General features: G+C 41.1%; 2 protein-coding genes across 9 annotated transcripts in view; one reads left to right on the top strand and one right to left on the bottom strand.

Annotated features, from left to right (window-relative positions):
- AKNAD1 (AKNA domain containing 1) overlaps positions 1–6604 on the top strand; it is a 30651-nt gene extending 24047 nt beyond the window's left edge. For all 3 annotated transcript variants that reach the window (XM_073356822.1, XM_073356819.1, XM_073356820.1), the window contains one exon: positions 4482–6604. In XM_073356822.1, the coding sequence (XP_073212923.1) occupies positions 4482–4634 (153 nt within the window). In that variant the 3' untranslated portion in view covers positions 4635–6604. The remainder of the gene's footprint in view (positions 1–4481) is intronic.
- Positions 6605–10221: 3617 nt separating this feature from the next.
- STXBP3 (syntaxin binding protein 3) overlaps positions 10222–25177 on the bottom strand; it is a 46199-nt gene continuing 31243 nt past the window's right edge. For 5 of the 6 annotated variants that reach the window (XM_073356830.1, XM_073356833.1, XM_073356828.1 and 2 more), the window contains 10 exons: positions 24308–24412; positions 23631–23688; positions 23309–23374; positions 21150–21230; positions 19973–20111; positions 18414–18520; positions 16050–16148; positions 15114–15199; positions 12883–13031; positions 10222–11008 (listed from right to left, as the gene is read on the bottom strand). In XM_073356830.1, the coding sequence (XP_073212931.1) occupies positions 10908–11008; positions 12883–13031; positions 15114–15199; positions 16050–16148; positions 18414–18520; positions 19973–20111; positions 21150–21230; positions 23309–23374; positions 23631–23688; positions 24308–24412 (991 nt within the window). In that variant the 3' untranslated portion in view covers positions 10222–10907. The remainder of the gene's footprint in view (positions 11009–12882; positions 13032–15113; positions 15200–16049; positions 16149–18413; positions 18521–19972; positions 20112–21149; positions 21231–23308; positions 23375–23630; positions 23689–24307; positions 24413–25177) is intronic. The other variant, XM_073356829.1, reaches the window with a different exon arrangement.

A 25177-nucleotide genomic window follows, 5' to 3' on the forward strand; every position in this document is an offset into this window, starting at 1 on the left:
CGCCTATAAACTGTATCCTCTGCACTGGGGACAGTGTGGATTTGGCCTCGTTGAGAAGGAGACCTAGTTTGAGGAAGGTCCTTCTTATGAAGCCGACCTGCTCCTCCACTTGAGATCTGGAGTGGCCTTTGATCAGCCAGTCATCGAGGTACGGGAAAATCTGTATCTGCCGCTTGCGCAGGAACGCCACGATGACTGCCATGCAATTGGTGAAAACATGAGGTGCTGCTGACAGGCCACAAGGGAGAACAGTAAACTGATAGTGGCTGTTGTTCACCATAAACCTGAGGTATCATCTGTGAGGTGGAACTATTGCTATGTGAAAATACACGTCCTTCAAGTCGAGGGCGGCATACCAGTCTCCTGGATCCAATGAAGGGATAATGGAGGTCAAGGAGACCATGCGGAACCTGAGTTTCTTGACAAACTTGTTGAGCTCCCACAGGTCCAGGATGGGTTTGAGGCCACCCTTGGCTTTCAGTATTAGGAAATACTGGGAGTAGAAGCCCTTGCCCCTTTGCTCCTGAGGAACTTCTTCCACTGCCACTACCAACAGAAGGGTGTGAACTTCCTGTATTAGAAGTTGCTCGTGAGAGGGGTTTCTGAAGAGGGACAGGGAAGGGGGGTGGAAGGGTGGGAGGGCCCAGAATTGGATGGAGTATCCCCTCTCTACCGTGCGGAGCACCCAGCGGTCCGAGGTGATATGGGACCAAGCATGGTAGAAAGGGGATAGATGGGACGAGAAGGTAAGAGGGGTTGGATCCAGTTGTGGTACTGGTGTGCCATCCTCGACCGCACCTTTAAAAGGGATTCAGGGGCTGGGTGGAGGCTTGGGCTGGCCAGAGCTCTGCCCCGAGGAGGGGTGCTGCCACCTCCTACCGTTCCTATTCCTCCTGTGAGGAGCATCTTGGTGGTTCTGGGGTTGGCAGAATGTGGAGGGAGGCTGTGGCCGGAAATGCCTAAACTGGGTGGCTGGTGTATGGAGCCCCAAAGATCTTAGGGTGACCCTTGAATCCTTCAGACTATGGAGTCTCTTATGCGTTTTGTTGGAAAAGAGGGCCGGACCCTCGAAGGGGAGGTCCAGATTGTTTGCTGGATCTCGTGGGCCAGATCAGAGACCTGCAACCAGGAGCCCCTTCTCATACAACCCCCGTGGTGGTCATATGTGAGGCTGCATCTGCTGTGTCCAATGCCGCCTGTAGGGAAGCTCGGGAGACCAGCTTTCTCTCCTCCACTAATGCAGAGAACTCAGTGCGAGAGTCCTGTGGCAGGAGCTCCACAAACTTGGCTATCGCAGCGCAGGTGTTGTGTGCATATCTGCTCACGATGGCCTGTTGGTTCGCGATGCGGAGCTGTAGTTCCCCAGTAGAATAGACCTTCCTGCTGAACAGGTCAAGTCTTTTCACCTCCCTATTCTTAGGGGAGGGGCCCTGGAAGCTCCCACTGATTGGCCGCATCAACCACCAGTGAGTCGGGGGATGGGTGGGTATATAAATGTTCATATCCCTTAGAAGGGACAAAGTAGGGTCCTTAGGGTCCTTGTTTGGTGCTGGTTCGCACACCGTCGGCGCCGGAGCACTGCGGACTGACGATGAAGTATTCAGCGTGGGTTCTGCGGATCCGGGGTCAGAATGGGGTCGCAGTGCTGCTTCCATCAGCAGGATCTTAAGTCTCTGCTCCCGGTCTTTGATGGTCCTAGGTCAAAAACTCTTGCAGATCCTGCATGTGTCCTTTTGGTGACTCTCCCCGAGGCATCGCACACAAGAAGTGTGGGTCACTCTTGGGCATAAACTTGCACAGTCCTCACAGAATTTGAACCCTGGGGATCCGGGCATACCCCAGAGGCGGGGAAGACATTGTTGGGAGGGGAACCCCCCAAACAAAACTAAACTACTCCAAGAACTATTTCTAACTAACTATTTACACTATTGTACAATTAACTACAGGGGACCCTGCCAAAGCACTTGCAAGCAACAGTGAGCAATGTTCCAGCTAGCCGCCACTGGTGGTAAGAAGGAACTGAGGGGTGGGGGGTTGGCACGACTCCAGGGGGCGGCCAGGCTGACCCTACGGACTCTACTAAGGGAAAAATCTTCTGGCTGGTGTGCACGTGGTGCGCACACACCTGGTTGGAATGGACATGAACAAGCACTCAAAGAAGAATAGTAGGTTCCATTTTACTCCAATAAAACCAATATATCCCTAAATAAACTTCAGCACAAGGCATAAGTATTGTCATTGACCCAGCTGCAGGGTGCCAGTGAGGAAGTTGAGATACATCAGTCACTCTTAGAGATCTGGAGTGAGATTCTGTGCTATGCCTCTAAAATCCACAGTACAGAACTTGCAGCTTAGATAGACAGGAGGTAGACACTTTCCTGATCTGGGGCTGCTTTGTTGCCTATGGTGTAATTTAGACAGCCCTGGAGGCCTGTCTATACTACAGCAGTCTCCCTGGGATTCCCAGAACCTCCACAGTGCTATATCTAGAGCTTCTCCCTCAACACACCTCTCCCTCCTGCTGTATGCCCCTTACACCAGAACTTGGGAGAGGATCCTTGGAAGGCAGTCTTATGGCTATTGCCTACAGCACCTGCACTGGGGGAATCGAATCCTCCCTTGGGTGGATACAGGGATTTTAGGGGTCCTTTTACAGAGTAAAGGGGCTAAAGCTGGGGCAGAGATCTGGGGCTAAAGTTTGGGCTGTTACGCTTTACATACCACAAGCTAAGAAGCAGTCACACTCTAGGCACTTCATGCACCAGACTGTAGTCCTAGGTGGCTCCTAAATGCCACACTAATGCAGTGGGAAAAGGATACTTTAGGGCTAGCACTATGGAAGTGTGGAAATCCCATGGGTGCAATGGCTTAAACAGTTAAAAAATATAAAGTATTAGCTAACTCAGCCCTGTGGCAGTCCACCACGGGACTCCAGCGTCAGAGTAACCTGAGGGGCTTCTCAGTCCTAGTCCTTCCAGTCCACCCCTTTCCTGGTGCCAGAATTCAGTTGTGTTGTTGTCGGATCTCATTCAGGACCCCTGTCTGTTGTCCTGTCTATTGTCTGTACATGCAGTTGCATCACACTTCTTAACTACAGGGTACTGCTGGTTCCCTGTTATCAATAGCTTGTGTTCCTACTCAGCTTTTCACAGTCAAGTCCTAAGCTGCTACCTCCAGCTTGCTCTCGCTGTCAGGCTGTCATCGGGCTTTCTTCTTGAGCCTGATACCCACAAGCCCTCAGGTTGTTGCTTCTTTTTCCTGTTCCTCAGAGAGCTCTCTTACTGCCCAGATGCTTAACTAGGTCCCTATTCCTTCGAAAATAGCTCACAGCCCCCCCAATCCTTTTCTTCCAGTTCCTATCAGAGGAGAAAAGGATCCCCACTCATGGACAAGCAGTTTCATTATGGTTCAGTTGAGGAATTTATTTCATCAAGATTTATTGGCAAAATATAATTGATGTTTCAGACTTTAAAAATGTCATTTGAGGATATACTTTGCTAACCTTTTTACTGCACGACTACCTAAAGTATTATTTTAGATATGCTCAATGTCTTATTTGTGGGTGTATCATACCATACTTTTTTAACCAACAGCAGGAAATAGATTCATTCTCAAACATTTAATGTTTACTACAATTAAGATTGTGTGCATTACTTCGGGTGGCTTTAGTGCGGATTCATGAGTGCATTTGCAGACACAGAAATCATGAAACCAAATATCCAAAAACAACCAGACGTACGCTTCTCCAAGTCCAGGGCTGAGGGGAGGCACGGTGGTGGATTATAGAACAAGCTTACTCCATAGTGGCAATTCCTGTTGCGTGGAACTCTGCCCGGCTCCCCTCTCTGGGTGTTGCAACGTGGCACGTGGGGTCGTGGCATGTGGGGTCGCAGCACACTCAGGTCTGGTCCTGCGGGCCAGGAGCTGTTGCTGTGGCGCAAGCTCTCCAGCCACCTCCCACCCCCCTGGAGACTGGGGCAGAGGGTGATGCTGTGGGTGGTTGGTGTCCCCTCAGTTTAGTATAGTGCACCCATTGCATCAGCAGGCTACATTAGCCCTTTCTGCTATTTCTTCCCCTTATTTTGATTAATGGCTGAGGGCCACCCTTCTCTATGCTAAAAGAGTTTCTTTGTACTTGTAGAAGAGAATGACATATAGCAGACCTGGTACGCTCCAGTACACATCCTCCTCCCCAACTCTGCATAGATTTCTTACGTACACAGCTTTATATGTGGCCATTGAATAGGCTGCACACAGAAGAATACAAGCACCTGCCCTGCCAAAACAACCCAAAACCCTACCTGCAGCACTTTTCCAAATACTATAAGGTAGACTTGTTGAAAAGGTTACATAGATCCCAGATTGAACATTCCTTCCCCTTCTGTTTTTTTGTGTTTGGGAACATTTATCTTTAAGCCTGTGTATTATCGGATAAAGTAGATAGTAAGTATCCTACAATTTGACTGTTTTATGCCTAACAGATTTTAAACTCTACTTTGGATCATGCACTACAGACTGCAACCAGTTTGAAGGAAACTACAGAACGAATGGTACAAGTAATTGCAGAAGATCTAGCTAAAGTCAAAACTCATCGAACTAAGCAGTGTTTTAGCTGGCCTGTTTCAAACATTTGAATTTGTCAGCTGAAATGTAGAGACAGAACTCTGAGTTGTGAAAAATTGGATTAACAAATAGTACAAAAGTTAGGAGAGCAGCTGCCCTTCTGTGTGGTATTAGCAACAGGTTAAGAGCAGAAAAACAGAGTGCCAGGTTTATAAACCAAGAGCCCTTGAAAGCTGTCACATCTGTTAGTGAAGAATGGCCATAGAGCTGACTTCCCTCAGCCTTCAATAATGGTAGTTCTTTATAGAATTGCTCTAGGTAACCAAGCTTAGCTGTAGTTTCTAACATGTGTAATTTGGGGCCAGGAGGAGAACATCTCATTCATCAGTGTGTTCTCAGCAGTATCACAGCCCAGCTCTGTATCCTGCTTGTTACTGAACATCACAGAGGGAAATAACAAACCCTTTGTTTCTGGATAATCTTTTAAAAATGAGTTTTAGCTGTGACATTGAATATGTCCTTCAAAAATTGACAAAGAATAGGCTGTATTGTTAAGCATCCGCTTTTGTGTGTCTCAATAAATGCTCTTTCATCACTCCTGTTTATATTCCAAAATGTCAGTATCTGTACAGTGACATTAGTATCTGTTGGATTTAGCTTTCATAAAACAGCAAATACAAATCTTCAGCTATTTCAGCATTATGAATAAAAAAATTACAAAGGGGATAAGCTTCTCCTATGCCTGTACAGAAATTTGTCACTAGTAAACTGATTGTATATGTATTCTGAAATGCAGTGAGAGTGATTTAGTGCATGAAGCTTGGCGATTAAGGACTAATCACACAAAGATACTACTAGCATTCTTTTTAATAACAAAATATAGTCTCCCTACTGTGTGAAGTTAACTCCCAAATATTCATGGGTAAAGGGGAAGGGGTCTCATAACTGGCCTCAAAGATTGTGACCATAGTTAAAAGAAACAAAGGTCAAGTATACTGAGTAATACTTGGAAGAAGATTGCTCTTACTTTTCCCCGTCTAGGGGTGGGTTAGATGTCTGAACAATGTTGATCTATACCGTGTCTAGATTTGATTTTGACAAATAGAAACTAGTTGAGAATTTGAAAGTAGAAGGCAGGTTGGGTCAAAGTGATCATGAAGTGGTAGAGTTCATGATTCTAAGGAGTGGTAGGAGGGAGAACAGCAAAATAAAGACAATGGATTTCAAGAAGGTAGACTTGAGCAAACTCAGGGAGTTGGTAGGTAAGATCCCCTGGGAAGCAAGTCTAAGGGGAAAAACAATTGAAGACACTTAACAGTTTTTCAAAGAGACATTATTAAGGGCACAAGAGCAAACTGTCCCACTGCATAGGAAAGATAGGAAGTATGGCAAGAGAACACCTTGGCTTAACCAGGAGATCTTCAATTAAATCAAAAGAGAATCCTACAAAAAGTGGAAACTATGTCAAATTACAAAGCATGAATATAAACAAACAAGTATGTAGGGAAAAAAATAGAAAGGTCAAGGGACAAAACAAAATCAAACTAGCTAGAGACAAAGGGTAACAAGAAAACATTCTACAAATACATTTGAAGCAAGAGAAAGATCAAGGACAGGGTAGGCCTGTTACTCAATGAAGGAGGAAAAATAACAGAAAATGTGGAAATGGCAGAGGTGCTTAATGATTGCTTTGTTTTGATTTTCACCAAGAAGGTTGGTGGCAATTGGAAGTCTAACAGTGAATATGAGGCAGGATCAGAGGCTAAAATAGGGAAAGAACAAGTTAAAAAGACAAATTAGATGTCTTCAGGTCACCAGGGCCTGATGAAACACATCCTAGAATACTCAAGGAACAGACAGAGGAGATACCTGAGCCATTTGTGATTATCTTTGAAAAGTCATAGAAGACAGGAGAGATTTCAGAAGACTGGAAAAGGGCAAATATAGTGCGAATCTATAAAAAGGGAATTACAGACCAGTCATCTTAACTTCTATATCCGAAAAGATAATAAGGTGATAAGTAACAGCATGGATTGTCAAAAACAAATTGCATCAAACCAACGCGATAGCTTTCTTTGACAGGGTAACAAGCCTTTGTGGATGGGGGGAAAATGGTAGACGTAATATATCTTACCTTTAGTAAAGCTTTTAATACAGCCTTACATGACCTTCTCATACACAAACTAGGGAAATGCAACATAGATTGAACTACTGTAAGGTAAGTGCAAAACTGGTTGGAAAACCTTTCCCAGAGAGTAGTTATCAGTAGTTCAGTCATGCTGGAAGGGCATAATGCATGGGGTCCTGCAGGGATCAGTTTTGGATCTGGTTCTGTTCATCAACATCAGTATCTTCATCAATTATTTAGATAACAGCATAGAGAGTAGAGTATACTTAAAGTTTGTGGACGATACCAAGTTGGGATGTGTTGCAAGTGTTTTGGAGGATAGGATTAAAATTCAAAACGATCTGGACAGACTGGAGAAATGGCCTGAAGTAAATAGGACAAAATTCAATAAGGACAAATGCATAGTCCACTTAGGAAGGAACAATCACAATCAGTTGCACACATACAAAATGGGAAATAACTGCCTAGAAAGGAGTACTGCAGAAAGGGATCTGGGGGTCATAGTGGACCACAAGCTAAATATGAGTCAGAGTAACACTGTTGCCAAGTAAAACTAACATCATTATGGGATGTATTAGAAGGAGTTTTGCAAGCAAGACACAAGTAGTAATTCTTATGCTCTTCTCTGTGCTGATTAGGCCTCAACTAGAGTATTATGTCCAGTTCTGGGTGATGTTTCAGGAAAGATGTGGACAAACTGGAGAAAGTCCAGAGAAGAAAAGTAATTAAAGGTCTAAAAAACATGACCTATGAGGGAAGATTGAAAAAAATTGTGTTTAGTCTGGAAAAGAGAAGACAGAGGGGACATGAAAACAGTTTTCAAGCATATAAAAGGTGTTACAAGGAGGAGGGAGAATTGTTCTCCTTAACCTCTGAGGATAGGACAAGAAGCAATGGGCTTAAAATTGGATCAAAAGAGGTTTAGGTTGGACATTAGGAAAAACTTCCTGTCTGGGTGATTAAGCACTGGAATAAATTGCCTAGTCACTGGAGATTTTTAAGAGCAGGTTAGACAAACACCTGTCAGGAATGGTCTGGATAATACTTAGTCCTGTCCTGAGTGCAGGGCACTGGACTGACTTCTCCAGGTCCCTTGCAGTCCCATGATTCCATGTCCCATAAGATAGGGAGATGGTCACAATTCATGTAAGTTTTACACCCCCTACTTTGCCTTTGGAGTGAGCCACTAACAGTTTATGGTTTATATGCGAGTTTTTTTGTGTGTTTTTTTTTTTTTTAATTTAACTGCAGCATAACTGTTTTCTCCATTAGTTAAAACTAGCCACTGATAGTGACTAGAGGAAGCAGTAAAGCTGAGCAATTCTTTTTTTAAAAAGGTAAATGTTATGTTTGAGTTGCTGCATGCTATGTAAACTAGAGAAACTACAATAATTATTTTTGGACTATAGTGTAGTAATCAGATTTCTTGTTGTCAAGCATCTCTATACGGCCAGTTAACTGGCAATCATCCTTATTAGCCACTGTTTGGATTAGGTTTTTTTGCAAGATTGGTCCTGCTTTGAGCAGGGAGTTGGACTAGATTACCTCCTGAGGTCCCTTCCAACCCTGACAGTCTAGGATTCTAAGAACAGAATGCTAGATTTAGGTTATTAAAACCACTTGGTTTTGTTATGTGCAGATCATTTAAACAAACCCAAGAGGACAGATTCACATTAGCATTTTAAAACACAGGTGCTGGAACTAGCGGTGCTGCTGCACCCCTGGCTTAAAGCGATTTCCATCATATATGGGGTTTAACAGTTTGGTTCAATGGCTCTCAGCACCCCCACTATACAAGTTGTTCCAGCAGTTATTTTAAAACATCAACTTTTATCATGATTTAAGTCAGGGAGCAGGAAATTTTGATTCAAATTGATTTTAATCACATTTTGCATTTGTACTTAAATTAGTTGTTCTAAAGAAAAGTTCATTACCATTGAAATTAGTTGCAAAACATTATATTATATTTGGAGACTGCACTATACCGATACACATTTATTCAGATTCTTAACTTTTACATTGATAGAAAATGGTGAATGATTTTTACTAGCTTTATTTTACTCTAGATTTTATGTCAAGCTGTAATTGGAGGGAAACAATTCAATTAAAAAAGTACAAACACACTGGTGTTAGTTAAATAAAAACTACCTTTCTGCTGGATACATAAGGGAGAAGAAAGTGTATCCAAACATGTTTTGTTTAAAAAAAAGCTTTAAAGGCAAAGGCAGCATTAACTGTAGCTAGTGAATTGACAAGACTGTCTCTGGTCACTGTGAGCCAGGTTTTCAAAGGTATTTAGGTTCCTAAAGAATGCAGATAGGCACCTTGTGGGATTTTTAAAAGTGCCCAAGCATGTCCAGTGCCTAACTCGGGTGGGCAAACTTTTTGACCTGAGGGCCTCATCGGGGTTCTGAAACTGTATGGGGGGCCGGGTAGGGAAGGCTGTGCCTCCCCAAAGAACCCGGCCACCACCCTCTGTCCACTCCCTCCCACTTCCTGCCCCCATCAGAACCCCTGACCCATCCTACGCCCCCTGCTCCTTGTCCCCGACTGCCCCCTCCTGGAACCCTGCACCCCTAACTGCCCCCCCGGGACTCCAACCCCCTGACTTCCCCCCAGAGTCCCCTGCCCCTTATCCAACCCCACCACTCCCTACTCCCCATCAGGAGCTCGGAGCCCCACCACCCAGAGCATTGGCAGCAGAGCAAGCTGAGGCTGCGGGGGAGGGAGGACAGCAGGGGAGGGGCTGAGGGCAAGCCTCCCCAGCCAGGAGCTCGAGGGCCGGGCAGGAGGGTCCCGTGGGCCCAAGTTTGCCCACCTCTGACCTAACTCCTATTTAAACCAATGGGAATTAGGTTGAAAATCTGGCCCCATGTCCTTAAATCTTGAAAAGTTAGATCTTATCCTCTCCAACCTTGTTTTCATTCATAGACTGGAAAAGGAAAAATAGGCATTTCTACTTTTTCAACTTTGAATGAACTAAACCAAATAAAGACAAGTATTCCTTCTGCATCTGCCAACTAAATGGAGACCAAAAGTAAAAGCTTTTCTGCATATTTTTATTCAAATGGTTAATTACAGTAAGTTTACACTTTAAATACTTTTCCTTTTTAAAAATAAACCTGTTTAAAATTAAATTTTGAAATTGACAAACAATGATTTTTCTCCACCCTGACGAACTACTCACAACCACTCTTTTATTTAAAAAAAATACACTGGAGTATTTCACTGCCCACATGACACGAACAAACAAGAGGGGGGTACTTTGCAATGCAGTGGCAATAAAAAGGTAGAAAAAGTGAGATTTCCCCCAAAACTTGGCTTAGAAGTATCTGAATTGTCACCAGGAAATCTTCATTAGATTAGTTCACAAGCAACTCAATTTACAAAATAGATGTACCATGCACACACAATAGTGGGGAAATTTTTTAATAAATCAAAGCTGCTTATTTTTTTTGTGAAGAACAACATGGGGAAAGTCTTAAACAGTAGTGTTCATGCACTGAAACATTTCATATAAGATGGACAAGCACGTTCTCCGGAGTTCTTTATTGAAAGTAAAACCATTTCTTTTAGTACTTCCATAATTAATTCCCCTCCCCTCACAATCTACCATCTGAAAGCACCAGTCAGTCAGTCATATTTTACCCGAGGATTTTTCACAAGACAATATAAATTTCCATTTTTAATATAAATTGTTTTAATTGAATTTTACATATTGCAAGAGACATTGCACTTATCTTACCATATGCTTATATTTACAGCTTTTGCCTCTGAAACTTCTAAGTCTAGGTACTTTTATGGCAGTTTCAGAAAACCTCTCCAGTTTCCAGCATAGAAAGCTATCATAATTACTGAAAAAACCATTAGTATATATACACACAAACATGAGGATTTCTTAAATTCTACAATGATTTGTTGCAGTGGTAAAAATGCCAGTTTCAGAAAGCACTTTACCATGAAATGGTGTCCATACCCAATACAATATAAAAACAAAGTGTTAGACACTTTTCCCCTCTTCTTCCTGCCCTTAAGTCCCAAAAGAAAAGCAGCAAATTTAAATTATAAAAAGATACTCCATTAGTTGAGGGTGTGTACTGTCCCAAATACATCACCAGAAAAGTTAATTCCATTAAAATATTTACATGCTATTTATATTATGTGATCTCTTAATAAATTTTTAGTTAATCATTACTGAAATAGTACTGCGTGAACATTACAGTTTCTCTTCATCCTTAATGCAAAATGTATCCTTTGGTTTATTAAGCGTCTTTACATCATCCAGCAGTCTTCTGGGTGTCAAAATATGAGTGGAGCCTGGTAAAACAGAACACACTTTTAGATGGATGCAGCTAACTATGTATGATTTGCAGACATCAGCATGACTCACTACCAAATCAAAATTGCATGTTAAGTATTTTTATTGCACCTTTCATACGTTAAAGTAGTTTAAAATGCTTTACTTTAATGATTTTGATGCTGCACATGCAGTGATTATGGAAGCAAATGCTCCTCCCACCCCAGGGTAGGGGTGGCTTTGACTGTCAGCAGGAGAACAAAACCTTGGGGGCCTTTCAAGGATTCCACGCCTCCCCCCCGCCATATAGGTTTGAGAAGTGGAGAATCAGTACTCAATAGGCTGTGCTCTTCTGTACAGCTTATTTGCTTCCACATACCCACAGCTGCCATAATCTGAGCACCAGGAAGAAAAGATCTCCTCCTCCCTCCCCCACTTTTGGTATTAGAGGACGACCAGGGTTTGGGGCTGTGCTCTGGGTACCTTGCTAGTCCCCTTTTAAGGGCTAGGAAGGAGTGGCCTGGGCAGTGAGGAGTAGTTTTTTTGCCTGCCTCCCAGTAGCCCAGGGAGGCAACAGGTTGGCTAGGTTGTAAAACGCATTTTGTCACAATGTTGCAGGTGCCCAATGCAGGTTATTGTTCAACAGGATTCTCTGATAAACCCGAGTTGGAAGCAAATTAGGAGATATATCCTAAAGAAGGTAGGGAATGGGGCTGGGCTTCTACTGTCTGGAACAGTAAGGAGATGCCTTTTCCCCACTCCCTTAACCCTCATGCGAGGTGATGGAGTCCCAGAAGCTGTGCTAGGATCAGGTTAAACAGAGTGTGGGGGAGGGGAGCTGATGGCAGCCATTCACCAAGTAGAACAGATTACAGATGACAGATGACCTGCACTGGATGAGTTGCTGCTGGATGGTTTCCTGATGTGTTACTTAAAGTTGCAGCCTAGTTAAATCACATTCCTGGTGTCCTGTCTTCCTTCTTGTGATGTCTGGGACAATAGCAGCCACCATTATGCCCTCTCTGAGCAACAGCTCAGTCAGCTCTGGACATCAGACTTTTTTTTTTAAAACTGTGAAGTTTTACTCCTCTGATGCATATGATAAGATTTTTAATGGCTATCTAGACAGAGTAACAGCAGCTGGTAGATGGACTATCTCCAATAATTCCTGCAGCATCTATACTGGTAAGATCAATTCTTGGCATGTGTCTTGAAACAGCCAGGACCCACTACAATTCTCAGCGTTATGTGGACTTCATCAGAAGTAAATGATTGACCCCTCGCTAGAACTAGAAGAATGCTGCCAAAAATTCTGGGCCAAACTGAAGCCATTTCAGTTATTACTGCAGAAAAGTTTTCTAAGTCAGTAATATTTTTGCACTACTCTGGTTTGTGTTTTCCAGTTTCAGCTGGTAACAGTAACTGCAACAAGTTCAGTAATGGGCTAGATGCAAGTGAATGCAAATATGAAAAAATAGTAGTTAGGAGATTCACTGTAATGCATACCTTTAGCGATTCAGTGGCATGACTCCTGTGAGTCATACATCTGATTCAGTAATTTAGAAATTCGGATACTACATTTCAGCAGCAAGACTGAGGTCTGAATTGTCTCACATTGGTTACAAATTTTTCTTTAGGGATTTTCAAGGTAATTGTGGGAACATGTCTTTTTAGACCAAGAAACTAAGGACAACAGCCATAAAGGACCAATTCAGATCTAGGGATACTGGATGCAGTTTCAAAAGAGCATAGTAGCCATCTGATGCTTTTTTTAGCCTGACCTAGGGGACACAGAAAAATATGCTTCTGTTTTTCAAATATGCACTTAACTAAACATCATTAGCCTCAAATGAAGCACCTCATCTACTATGTCCTCTTCCCTAGACAGGCTTACCAATAACAACTTCACAAGATTTGTAGGCTTGAGAAACTTCATAAGCACTGCGCATCTCAGAGTATGTGATGCCTCCAATTACAAAAACGATCAGCTTTGAACCACTCTTTCGGTCATCCAGGTAACTAGTCCTGGACTTCTGGCGAGCACTGTAAAATAGTTCATAAAAAAACTGAGCACATAAAAGCACAGTGATATATTGCATCTAGTTTCATCACCCACATAGTGTAATGTACTAGTAAAAAATGACACAAAATTTCCATGTTTGCAGTATTGCTATAGCTTTCAAAAGATGAGACTGGGAGCTTAAATTCATAACTTTGTTGGACACAAAAAATCATGGTCTTAAGCCATAAATCCAGGGTCTTCATTATTACAACAATCTGTAAGCCACTAACCCCTTTTTGGCCCTATGACAGCAGAGGTGTTAATGGGCTATGTCACCTTCCATGGTCCCTTAGAATGTGTATTAGTTACTTATGCTAAACAAATCTGTTCATCTCATATTTAGCTGTGATACTGACTACCTTTCCAAAACCTGAAGAAGAACTCTGCAGTTCAAAAGCTTGTCTCTTTCACTAACAGAGGCTTGTCCAACAAGATGATACCATCTTACCCACTTGGTCTCAGAAAATTTCCATGCAAGTCTGACCAATTAACCATTTCAGGAAAACTTAAGAAAATTAGACAAGTATTTTTCACAGCTGTGTAGTAAAATATCTTTTGACTCAAATTACAATTGGAGGACTTACAAAGGGAAGTCGCCATTACTTAATTTTTTTTTTTTTGACAAAAAGTGTTCTACACCATAAATACAAGTCTAAAACTACAGTTATCACAAAAGGAAAAAGTAAATACAAGTGAGAATGTTTTTTATATATACATACACACACTTCTCAGAGAGAAGCTTGAAAATTCTGAATCCAAATGATCCAATTACACCTTTCCCCAAAAAAGGTCCATCTCCTTTAAGTCAGACAAACATCACCGTTCTAGCCTTCTCAATACCTAGCTATAAATAGCACCATGATGAAGGGTGTCTGGCCAATACTGAAAAAGACTGCTGACATTGTGGGACAGCTGCTGGAGGACTATTAGGTCTCAGTCTCTACATTTGCCCTGCATTGACCTCAATAGGTCAGCAAACTACTAATGCCCCAACAGACACCCAACTTCAAATCTGTGACTAGCCAGAAAATTGTGCCCCTACCTATCCTACAGACAAAGACCCTGCCTACAATGATCAACATTTGTGATAGCCAACATTGATTATTGCAGCTCACATCTGACTCCACACATTGAAAATAGCTTTAACCAGTACTATGCAAAGATTCACTGAACATATAAACAGCACCCCCCCCCCCACTATACTCCCCATGCTAGCTGTCCATTGAATACAGAATTAATCTGAAGGTCACTGCTATTTGAAGACTTCCATGGGACTGGACCTAGCTACCAGTGATCACCTCTCTCTCTCTCTAGAGAGCCACCAATTTCCACAAGAGTTAAATTCCACTAGGATAACTAAATTGCTCAGTAAGGAGAGGCTTGTGAGTACAGGAGACAGAACTTTCACAAAACTCAGACCTAGCCTACAGACTTCACTCTTTTCAGAAAAAAAATGATGGGAGTGGTCACTAAATGCAAAAAAACCATTTCTTCAGCCTAATACAGACACACACGACACACAATTCATATACAAACCACCACTTATAAACTACTCAAGCTAACTCTCCAAAAAGGTGACTTAATTCTAGTAAGAGAAAGAGGTTAGTTTTATTTTAAATATGTTAGAGGCACTCAAACTACAATTATGAGCTATATAAGTAACTAGCTTGAAGGTCAAACAGAGGGGTTCTCAGACTTTTGTACTGGTGATCCCTTTCACACAGCAAGCCCCTGAGTGAGACCTCCCTTATACATTAAAACCACCTTTTTATATACTTGACACCATTATAAATGCTGGAGGCAAAGCGCAGTTTGGGGTGGAGGCTGACAGCTCGCAACCCCCTGAGGGATCCTGACCCCCAGTTTGAGAACCCCTGGTCAAACAGCTAAGCTCCACAGATCATTTCAGATGAACTGAAATGCTTTTCAGTAGATTTTATACTAAATAGTGACTTTGGCCCCTAGCGTGCATTATTTCTCAAAATGAAAATTATACAATGCACGCAAGAAAATACAGTGAGAATAGTAAATTATTATTCTGAACGTAAATTGTAACAATTTACCTTACTGCCCCTGAACCATTCCAGGCTGCAGGGCACTGGGAAAAGTAAGGCCATTCTTTTGAATCTAGTTTGTTTTCTATAGCATCCTGGAAGGGAAAAAAAACATTCATTTTAACCAGTTATGTTAACTTGAAATTTATGGGGTTTTGTATATGTATAGTGTTTCAACTCCTGACAAGGCTGTCTGGTTTAAAACTTCAATCAAGTCAAAACAGATTTCACAAGAACCAGTGCTCCTACTGTGAAAAAGACTAAGCACCACACCAGATCTATATTTAATTACTGTAGTGCTGAAAGTAATTTGTGACAGACTCCATGTATCATGATGAGAAAGAAAAACAGAAGGAAGTAATTTCTAACTAATTTTTAACACATTGATTTAATTGTTCAGATTTCAACTTTGATTTTTTATTTATAGCTGCATTAACCTACTTAATTTCTCCACAAAGAAATTATGTATGTCTTTAGAAACCTGGGACATACAAAGTACATTACTGACTTTGCATGGATTTCCCAGGTCACTAATGGCATCCATTACATGAATTTAACATTTAAACTATAGTCTAAAGATCCACCACACACACGTTTAATTTAAAGAACCCAATATCAAAACTATCAGCCACTGGAGAGGAAAATCAAATGTCTCTCTCTACCTTAATTTGCTTCAGCTAGCTTTAAACTATTTTCCAGTTATACTTAAAACTAAGTTTACCTTATAAATTTAATTTTCTATTTTAATATACTAACTAGAAATTTAGTGGTTATGTGCACATGTCTGAAGAACTTTCCTCTTAAGAAAATTTTATGGAACATAAAATGTAATTAACTCAACTTCTAAACTGCCATTTCAAAAGATCTTGGATAAACTGTTAGCTTACAAAGTACTTAAGAGTATTTCTATATTACACCTAGGAAACAACCATGTTCTTAGTTTACCTCCATAACATCTTTGATAACAGGTGTCCATCTAGAAAGCTGAAATGTTTCTTCTGAAGAGCGGTCCTTCCTTGATTGTCTACGTTGCTGAGAAGCAGACTAAATAAAAAGATTTATTTATTTATTTTAAAAGAGGCTATAGTTTTATTATACTATTTCTTTTAAATCAATCCCAACAAAATAGAAAGTTCTAAGGAAATATTGCACCATGTGTATCAAACTATGTTCAAAATTAAGTACTGAAAACTTCTATTTCAGAAGAAAAGAGCTGGATATATTGATATTTACCCAAAAAAGTGATTGTTTGAATACTGAAGTGTATATAATACAATTGCTAAGCTAATGGATCTCCACATATCATTCTTGCCCAGCTGCTGGAGCCTAGGATTTATAGCAGTGGTCCCCAAACTCTTTACCTCCTGTCTGCCTCCCTGTACTAGATTTTATTGTAAGGCACCTATATACTTTGATAGAACAGTGAAACAGGAATAAAGAGCGTTTTCCAGGAAGTATGATTAAGTTACAAAACAAAAAAATTGCATTTTTTGGTTACTATTAGGACTGCCTGTCATATACTTAATTTTAAGAATCTAATCATTTAAAGTAAGAAAACTGTAGAGTTCAGACATTAGATACTCAAAGCCTGCATAACTTTGATGAGTTATGGAATAAACAACTTGCATCAAAATAAGATGATTTTTGCAGAAATGTTAGATACTACTTTGAAAACTATCGAGTGTAAAACCAGCACTCTGTTTTAAAAGTTACATATGTCACAAATTTTAGCAGTGGGAATTTCTCAAGAATTCCTAACAAAATAATTAACTTCTGTAACTTCTGGATTCTCCCAAGAAAAGTGTGGAATGCCACATTAAGAGTTGCAGAAAAAGCCTTAGAGCTAAATGAAAAAAATGCAGTATTTCTTACTGTAGGGGAGAGCGAGAGCCTGAAGCACTCAACCTGGTGCAAGACCTGAGGCCTGAACTAGAGGCTGTGAACCAAAGTCGAGCCATGTATTAAAGTAGATGCTTACAAGTACACTCACGGATATGTGACCTTGACAAAAATACTGTTAGTGTTGCTAAAACGCAGGCATTCCTAAGAAGCAACAGATTGAGTGAGTGTGTACAAACACATTCCAAAAACTTAGCCCAGGTGCATCCTGTCTAACACCAGATAAGAGGGTTTGACACAAGTGATGAATAAGGATGTTTTTCCTGAGACATCTAGAGCAAAGTACAGGGGGAGGTAACAAGCAGTTGTCATGAAACATGTAAGGTGGTACATAAGTTGTCTCAGGTCTATAAACGTCGGGGAACCTTGCCTTAACCCAGGGGAGGGCAAACTACGGCCCACATCTAGCCCATCAGGGCTTTCAATCCGGCCCACGAGATTGCCAGCCCTGTGACACAGTGAGGCTAAGGCAGGCTCCCTGCCTGCCCTGGCTCCACACTGTTCCCGGAAGCCACTGGCACTACATCCCTGTGGCCCCTGGAGGAGGTGAGGTGGGCAGAGGGCTCTGTGCACTGCCCTTGCCTGCAGGCACCACCCCCCGCAGCTCCCATTGGCCAGGAACGGGGAACTGCGGCCAATGGGAGGTTCGGGGGTGGTACCCACAGGCGAGGGCAGCACATGGTGGAACCGCCTGCTCTACTCCACCCCCAGGAGCCACTGCTGGACATGCTGGCCACTTCTGGGAGCAGCGCTGGGCCAGGGCAGGCAGGGAGCCTGCCTTAGCCCCGCTGCGCACCCCTGCCACCCTGGAGCCACTCGAGGTAAGCAGTGCCAGGCTGGAGCTTGCACCCCAAACCCCTCCTGCACCCCAACCCTCTGCCCTAAGCCCCTTCCCGCACCCTCTGCCGTGAGCCCCCGATCTGCTGCTGCACCCCTACCCCTTGCCCTGAGCCCTTTCCTGCACCCCATTCCACACCCCAACCCCCTGATCCAGCCCTACATTCACGGCCCTGCATACAATTCCCCCACCCAGATGTGGCCCTCGGGCCAAAAAGTTTGCCCACCCCTGCCTTATCCCTTTGTGCAGCCAAGGGGACAGCAGAAATTCCTGCTGCTGACTGAGCCATTCCTTGCCACTGGGCACTCGTGTTAGTGTACCCATAGCTCCTATGAGATGCTAGTACTGTGCCTGAAGGTACTAAACCGAGTGCCTCTGTCACCAAACCATGCCTGTGATCTTTCTTTATGAGTAACACCGAGGCCTGCTGAATTAGCAGGCTGAATTGTCTGCTAGGGCTAATATCATCAGAGCTCCAAGAAAAGCAGCACTAAGTACCTGGAACAGCTAAGTGGCCCCTAAATAGCATTACCACAGCAACAACATTCCAGCCTTCAGCACTTAACACTTACCGAGACCACAACAGGTACACCAAGGTATTCCCAATTTTTTATCATGTCACTGTCACTTTCTATTTGTACATTCTGGATCAGTTTGTCCAAATTCTCTTGTGTAGTTCCTTTTGCCACAAAGAAAAAATGAGTAAGTTAGATTTTGAATTAAAAAGTCCATCTGATACTTAAGATAAATTAGCTCTTGGTCCCAGACATGATACGATTTTTGATTATTTAAAACTAGGATATATTTCTTTGATAGTTCATAATAAATCCATCCTTTTAAATTTATCATTATTTCAGAATCTGAAGGAGATATAACATGGGTTCGCACACAACGCAGTAAATCAGGCTTCCAGGGCCTGGTAGACAGGAGCTGTGGGTGGGAACTTTTGGGGGCCCCGCAGGCCCAGAGTGGCCCTGGTGATTAGCGGGGGGTCAGGAGCAGCCCGCTCCACTTCCCTCACCCCAGCCCTGTTGCTCGGGGGAAGGGATCTCCCCCCCCCCCCCCCCCCCCGCACTCACCGGCAGCAGCAGAACCAGAGCAGCCCGGCCTCAGCCCGCTCCACTCCACCAGCTCCCAGCCGCAGCGCTCTGCTTCCCGCCACCGACGAGCATCCTTTCCCCAACCTCTCCGCACTCACTGGCAGCGAGAAGCGGAACGCCGCGGCTAGGGCCACGTTGCTCCGCTTCCCGCCACTGCCAGTGAGTGCCTGTCGGGGGGAGGGGGGGAGGGAGGGAGGGAGGAGGAAATAGAAGTCAGGGCAGTCAGGGGACAGAGGGGTTGGGTAGGGAGAGGTCTCTGGAGGGGGCAGTCAGGGGACAAGGAGCAGGGGGGCCAAAGCAAGTTCGATATAACGCGGTTTCACATATAACAGTAAGATTTTTTGGCTCCTGTGGACCGCGTTATATTGGGATAGAGGTGTACTTGGAAATTCAAATGTCGTCACTTCACGCCAATCTTTGATAATACATTCAAATTTCTATAGGAGCCTCTATTTCCTTTACTCCAACAGCAATTAGTACATTTCTGGGTCCAGTACAGCAGATCTTGATGCTCCAAGGTCCCATTTGGAAAAATAATTCACTTTTGGGGAAATGGAGGTGGAAGCAAAGGCAAGTCAAACCTCATTATCTAAGTTTCTGCTACTCAATGCTTATGATTGAGAGCTCAGGAATGCATTCTCCTCTCCAGTTTCTGTCACCACTCTTCCCCATCCACTCCAATTCCCAGGATGCACCTAACAGCAAATCCCATCCCAAATCCTCTAAACACTGACCTGGGTAAGGAAGGAAGAATTCAAGAAAATATCCCACATCCCAAGTACTGAGATGCTGCTCAGATAATCTATTGTAAAAAATAAATGTGCTTGCTCGTTGTGCTGGATCACTTCTAGCCCTGTATGAGCAACCTCTTCAAGAGGCATCTGGGAGAAAGAGGCTACAAGTTATGGGCAGCATTTCCTTTTAACCCTGCCATGGCCTAGTACGACTGGTCCATACCCAGTGTTGGCCGCTGCACTAAAACCTAGTATTGAAATCTATAACATATTGAAAAACAAAGCAACTTATCATACCATTTGTGCTGAAGATATAAAGGAGGATAGCTCTTATTTTATCATAAGAGTCATGGTTTTTGTTGAGTAGAACTGGAAGGAGGACTCTCATTGAGTCTTTCACTTTTTGGCCCTCTGCATCAGTTCCAAGAGCTAAATCCTAAGTTAAAAGAAAACAAAGCGGTCTTACTGACCAGTCATTAAAACAAATAGCATCAGTGTGTGTTTCTGTATTTAGTTCCAGCAAAAAGCTAGTTACCACTAACTTTACAAACATCATCATCATAGTGGTTGTGATGGAAGAGTTTCACTAATGACCATTCACACTGAACTTAAACCAAAGGTCCTTTGTCTATACAATTGAAACAACTATTATAGTTGTGTATTGCAACTGTGGTATCAGAGCTTGTATTTTTTAAACCCTGTAGCAAAACAATTTTGACAGTCCACGCTGGCCAGTCAAATCCTGATAGAAAACAGCTCTGCCAAAGAATTTCAGCTATAATTAAACACAGTTGTCAGTAAGGGCCCTGTCTGTACAGATGAAACTAACAGCCTGAGTATCAACATTTTCAAAACTAAAGAGCTTTTACATTGTAACTATTGTAAATGTTTGGTCAGATTTTGTTTAATGTTGTATTACCAAGTTCCAGACCAAAGACCACTATAAGAAAAGTTAATCATCATATCCATGTTATATTTTGCTATTGTAAGAGAGTCTTTATGTTCATAATATTAAAGAATAAGCTTAAACAACATTTTAAATATGATTTTGTACTTCATACTTCAGGTTAACAGCATTAGCTTGTTTGTTTATGGTAGTGCCCACAGTATACAACATGCTTTCTAGACATTCAGAAAGGGAAAGTACCAGCTCTGAGGCGCTCATAATATAAGGTGAGACATAACTGGACAAGAAATTAGGGAAAGTGAAAAACAAATTGGGATTTTTTTTAAAATGTGAAGGTCAACTAGATTACTCATAGGCAAAAGTAGGTCTTTTAACAGAGACTTAAATATTGACAGGATAGAAACCTTGGGGATGAAGTCTTACAGTATGATTACTCAGAGTAGAAAATTAAAAAAAATCCACCATGAAAAAGGCAGATACAAGCCACAAAATTAGTGTTATGAAAATGACTATTTCTGCATAGTCTGCAAACATTAGATTTTATTTACACAAATGACTTTCACATACCTGTTCAGTTTTGCACAGTTTTTCTATACTGGATTTAAACTTACTCATGCAATCTTCTGCTATGTTAAGATGGACTACTTGCTGTAAGAGAACAAACATCGTAACTTACTTCTTTTCACATAGTTCAGTCCTAGCAGGAGTACAATTTAGTTCATTTTTACTAGTTACAGAGTCATCTTTTGACTAGCTGAGTTTAATTTTGTAACCACCTTGTGCTTGTGTTTTACCCCTCACTTAGAACAAGTGATGGGTTATTCAGTAAGGATCAAATTCCAGGTTTTCAAAGGCAGAAACATTTTTGCATGTGGGTTTTTTTGTTTGTTTTGTTAAGACTATAAATGACAGCTTCAGGTTAAGGAAGGTGGTAATCTGTGTGATTGGTAGCTACAGCCAAATACAGTTTAGATGACCTGTCTTGGCAGTAAAACACTAAGCAGAAATTGCGGTGTCCTGACAAGGTGGAGATCAGTCCCAAAGACATGGAATTTAGGAAGCCTAGTCTTCACATATCTCCATAACATCCATCAGTCCGATTAAGGTGCAAGGAGGAAGAGACTGTCTAAATTAATGTTGATGATCAAATTCTAGTTACAAAGTCTACAATGAAATTATTGGAATCGGAGGTTCCCCATCCCCCTTTACTAATTTCTCGAAAAATGTCTATCAGCCTACAATAAGTGAAAAACCTTGTGGCCTAAAATAGGGAAGTGTTGACTTATGACCTTCGCTTAGGATATGGGAATTAGTTTAGGATTCTATATTTTGCTAGCTTCCGGTGACTGCTTCACCCTACTTGACTAATCCCTTACATCCTTCCAGAAAAGCACAATGTGACTGATTACAAGCTGATGCCATTCCATTAGGCTTTTGTATAAGGCCACTCTATGATTATGAATTTTGAAAGATGCCTTTACCAAAACCAATCTTTCCCAGTAATTTGACTATTTCAATGCTGTGAGATCATTACAGAGCATTAAATTCATCTGGATTATCTCAAACTCTAGCCCATTAGAATGTCTTCTCACAAATAACTAAGATACAAAATATGATTTTCTAAATATTGGAAATAATAAAATTTATCAAATGCAAGTTATGACCCTGGATGTTGCTGTTTTTTGACTGAAGGCATTACCAAAAATAAAAGATGAAGAAGCTTTATAACCACAACCGAAGGTTCTTTTTTAGGTGTTTTTGATTAGATAATTTCACTTGAGAATTTCAAGTTCTATCATCTGCTAGTCTCTATCTGCAATGTCACTACTCTATTCCATGGAGTGAAAAACAAAGTCTGCACCAGGAGAGTGCCATTCACAAAGAAAGATGGTTTATCCGACTTCTAGGTACTATGATTCATCTATACGAGACCTCTTTCCCTCAACCAGCTTACGTGATAAAGTCGTGACATGCAACTGGCTGGAACCTGATCTCACTCAGGAGTCCAGAACATTTTAAAGGGAAATGTGTGCAACAGCAGTACATCTTTTTCAGTCTTTGTTTTTCATTTCCATAATGCATGAAGATTCTGCAGTGGGTTTGTGATTAACCACACCTGTTAATTTATGGTTACAGGTCAAGTGAGAACATGATCATGCTTCAGTCGTTTCCTTTAGATGTGTATTTTTGCAGATAGGGGTTTCATTTCAGTTTTAATTGCTGCATTTTACACTACTTAACTTTAGAATCTTTACTAAGTAAATAAAATACCATTGTGTAAAGTTCAGTTTGACAATATACTAATTGTGTATTGATCCTATTAATTTGAAACATTTCTTCCATTCATTATTGCTATATAAAGAGAAAGTAAAAGCAATACTATGAAGCATTAGCTGTTCAGACAGGTATCTACAATCATAATCCAAGTGCATTAGTTTACTTAAAGAGTATGAATGCATCCAACAGAAGGCTTAAACATTTCATATTGACAAAAAAAGCCGTCACACTTGGAAGTGGACTTACTCCTCAAAAAATGTATTCACTGAGAAAAATATGAAGCACCGAACATGAAAACATGCACGACAAAAGCTCAATATAAAAAACAGATTTTTCCACCCTTGGGTTCTTGAATTAAAATCATAAAAATATAGCCTGTAAAACCAGAGATACTATTTGGTGAGAACAGTTGACAAGAAAAGCATAGCAATGTACAGGATGCTGCTTACCTTGGTAATCTGTTTACGGAAGTGGGGCATCTTTTTCATTAGCTGGGCCAGATTACTTAGTGATAACTGTGAAAAGAGGACACAGTTTAAACTCAACTGATGTTTCTCATTCAATAAATTTTATTTCCCTTACTGCTGGAGGCTGGGATTTCCCAACTTCACAACTGAGAAACTCATATCAATTTCTCAGGCAGGTTAAGAACCAATAGCCAAACAGAACTTTTAACTGACCTAGTTGAAAAATACACTGGGCAGGCAAATAATATTAAAAATATATATATATATTTTAACAATAAGTCAGTAATAAGTAACTATTTCTTACTTTTTCTTCTGTTGCTTTTCTCTTTGATGAAACTTCTTTCAAAAGTTTTGGAATTTCCCTGTCAGATTAGGAGAAAGTAAAGGAATGCTTTAAAATCTGAAACAAGTAATTTATAAATTAAAATTATTAAGTTAACAGTATGATGAAGTAGTAAACTCAAGAGATTTATGGTTTCCAATTATCATAACTGTTTTTAGTGAAAAATGAGGTATTTTGGTATTCCATTCTGCAAAAATACTCATTTTGGATGGGAATGAAGTCTCTTTTCTCCATTTATGGCAAAGCTAAGTGCTTCTTGTATTCTAAATTTCCTCCTCAAAATTTAGATGAAGATTGTGGAGTCTCATCATCTTTGAAAGATAGAAATTAAAATTATTTTTATAAAGGATTTCAATAAATATTGGTATATGCTTAACGTACATTTGCGTTATTTTGCAAACATCAGTTTTTGGATACTAGAATTTAATGTGTACACCACTGAGAGGGCTGTACATACTGACTATTCTCCCTTACTAGCTGGCCAAACCAGCTAATCTTTTCCCCTTACAAATCTGTAATCTTTCTATAATTATTCTGTCTTTATACCTTTGTCAATTCTATTACTGTAGTATTTTCCAATTAAATAATATCCCCGAAATGTATAAAATATCATAAACATCAAGAACGTAGTCACATACTCTAACACATCTGCAATATGCTTGTGCCGAATTTTCACCCAGAGCTCATCCTCCTCCTCCAGAATTGCCTCCCTTTCCTTTCCACTGGGTCCATCTGTTTTATATCTACAGACAGGAAATCAGGTTGTGAAATTAGATATTTCCAATGCATGTTTTACATAAAGCAACTGAACACGTAGAATAAAAAAGTTAAAATAACTATTTTTAACATTGGCAGGTAATGCACAAAGATTATTTCTTTTTTAAAAAAAGAAATGTGGTTCTGAAACAATAGGTACTGTTTTAACCATATTTTATGCATAATACTCAGGAAAAGTTAAGGCTGATCTGAAGTCCTTAATAATTAAGGCAAAATTACATCCATTTTAGAATAATTTTCTTCTGCAGTAATTTCAGCTAAGGTTGGAAATCCATCCCGGCTTATCCTTTGAATATTCTGTAGGTTGTTGGTTTAAACAAAAAACCCCACAAAATCAAACAAAAACAAAAAACCCCACCCCCCACACACAGATTTACATGCACTTTCATTTCTCTAGGTTTTTGATTTTTCCCTTTTGAATTGAAGTTGAGTGCAAAGTCAAACACTTTGGAGGTGACAAAATCTAGATAGCATTGGAAGTCTATATACCTCTTGAAGTGCAGAAGGACTTCTGTCTACAAACTATGTAGAGCTACAGAACAGACTTTTGTGGACTAATTACTCCACAAATTGACAGCTAACATGCTTAACATCACAGACTTCAATTATTAAGTAGTTTTCTGTGAACAGAAGGAATATGATGCATATTGGGTATCTCGCGACACAACACTTTCATTTATATTTGGATATAGTTGAAGAAACTCACAAATAGTGGTTAAACCAGAAGCCAG

The sequence above is a fragment of the Lepidochelys kempii genome, chromosome 8 (assembly GCF_965140265.1).
Source record: "Lepidochelys kempii isolate rLepKem1 chromosome 8, rLepKem1.hap2, whole genome shotgun sequence".
NCBI classification, from domain to species: domain Eukaryota; kingdom Metazoa; phylum Chordata; order Testudines; family Cheloniidae; genus Lepidochelys; species Lepidochelys kempii.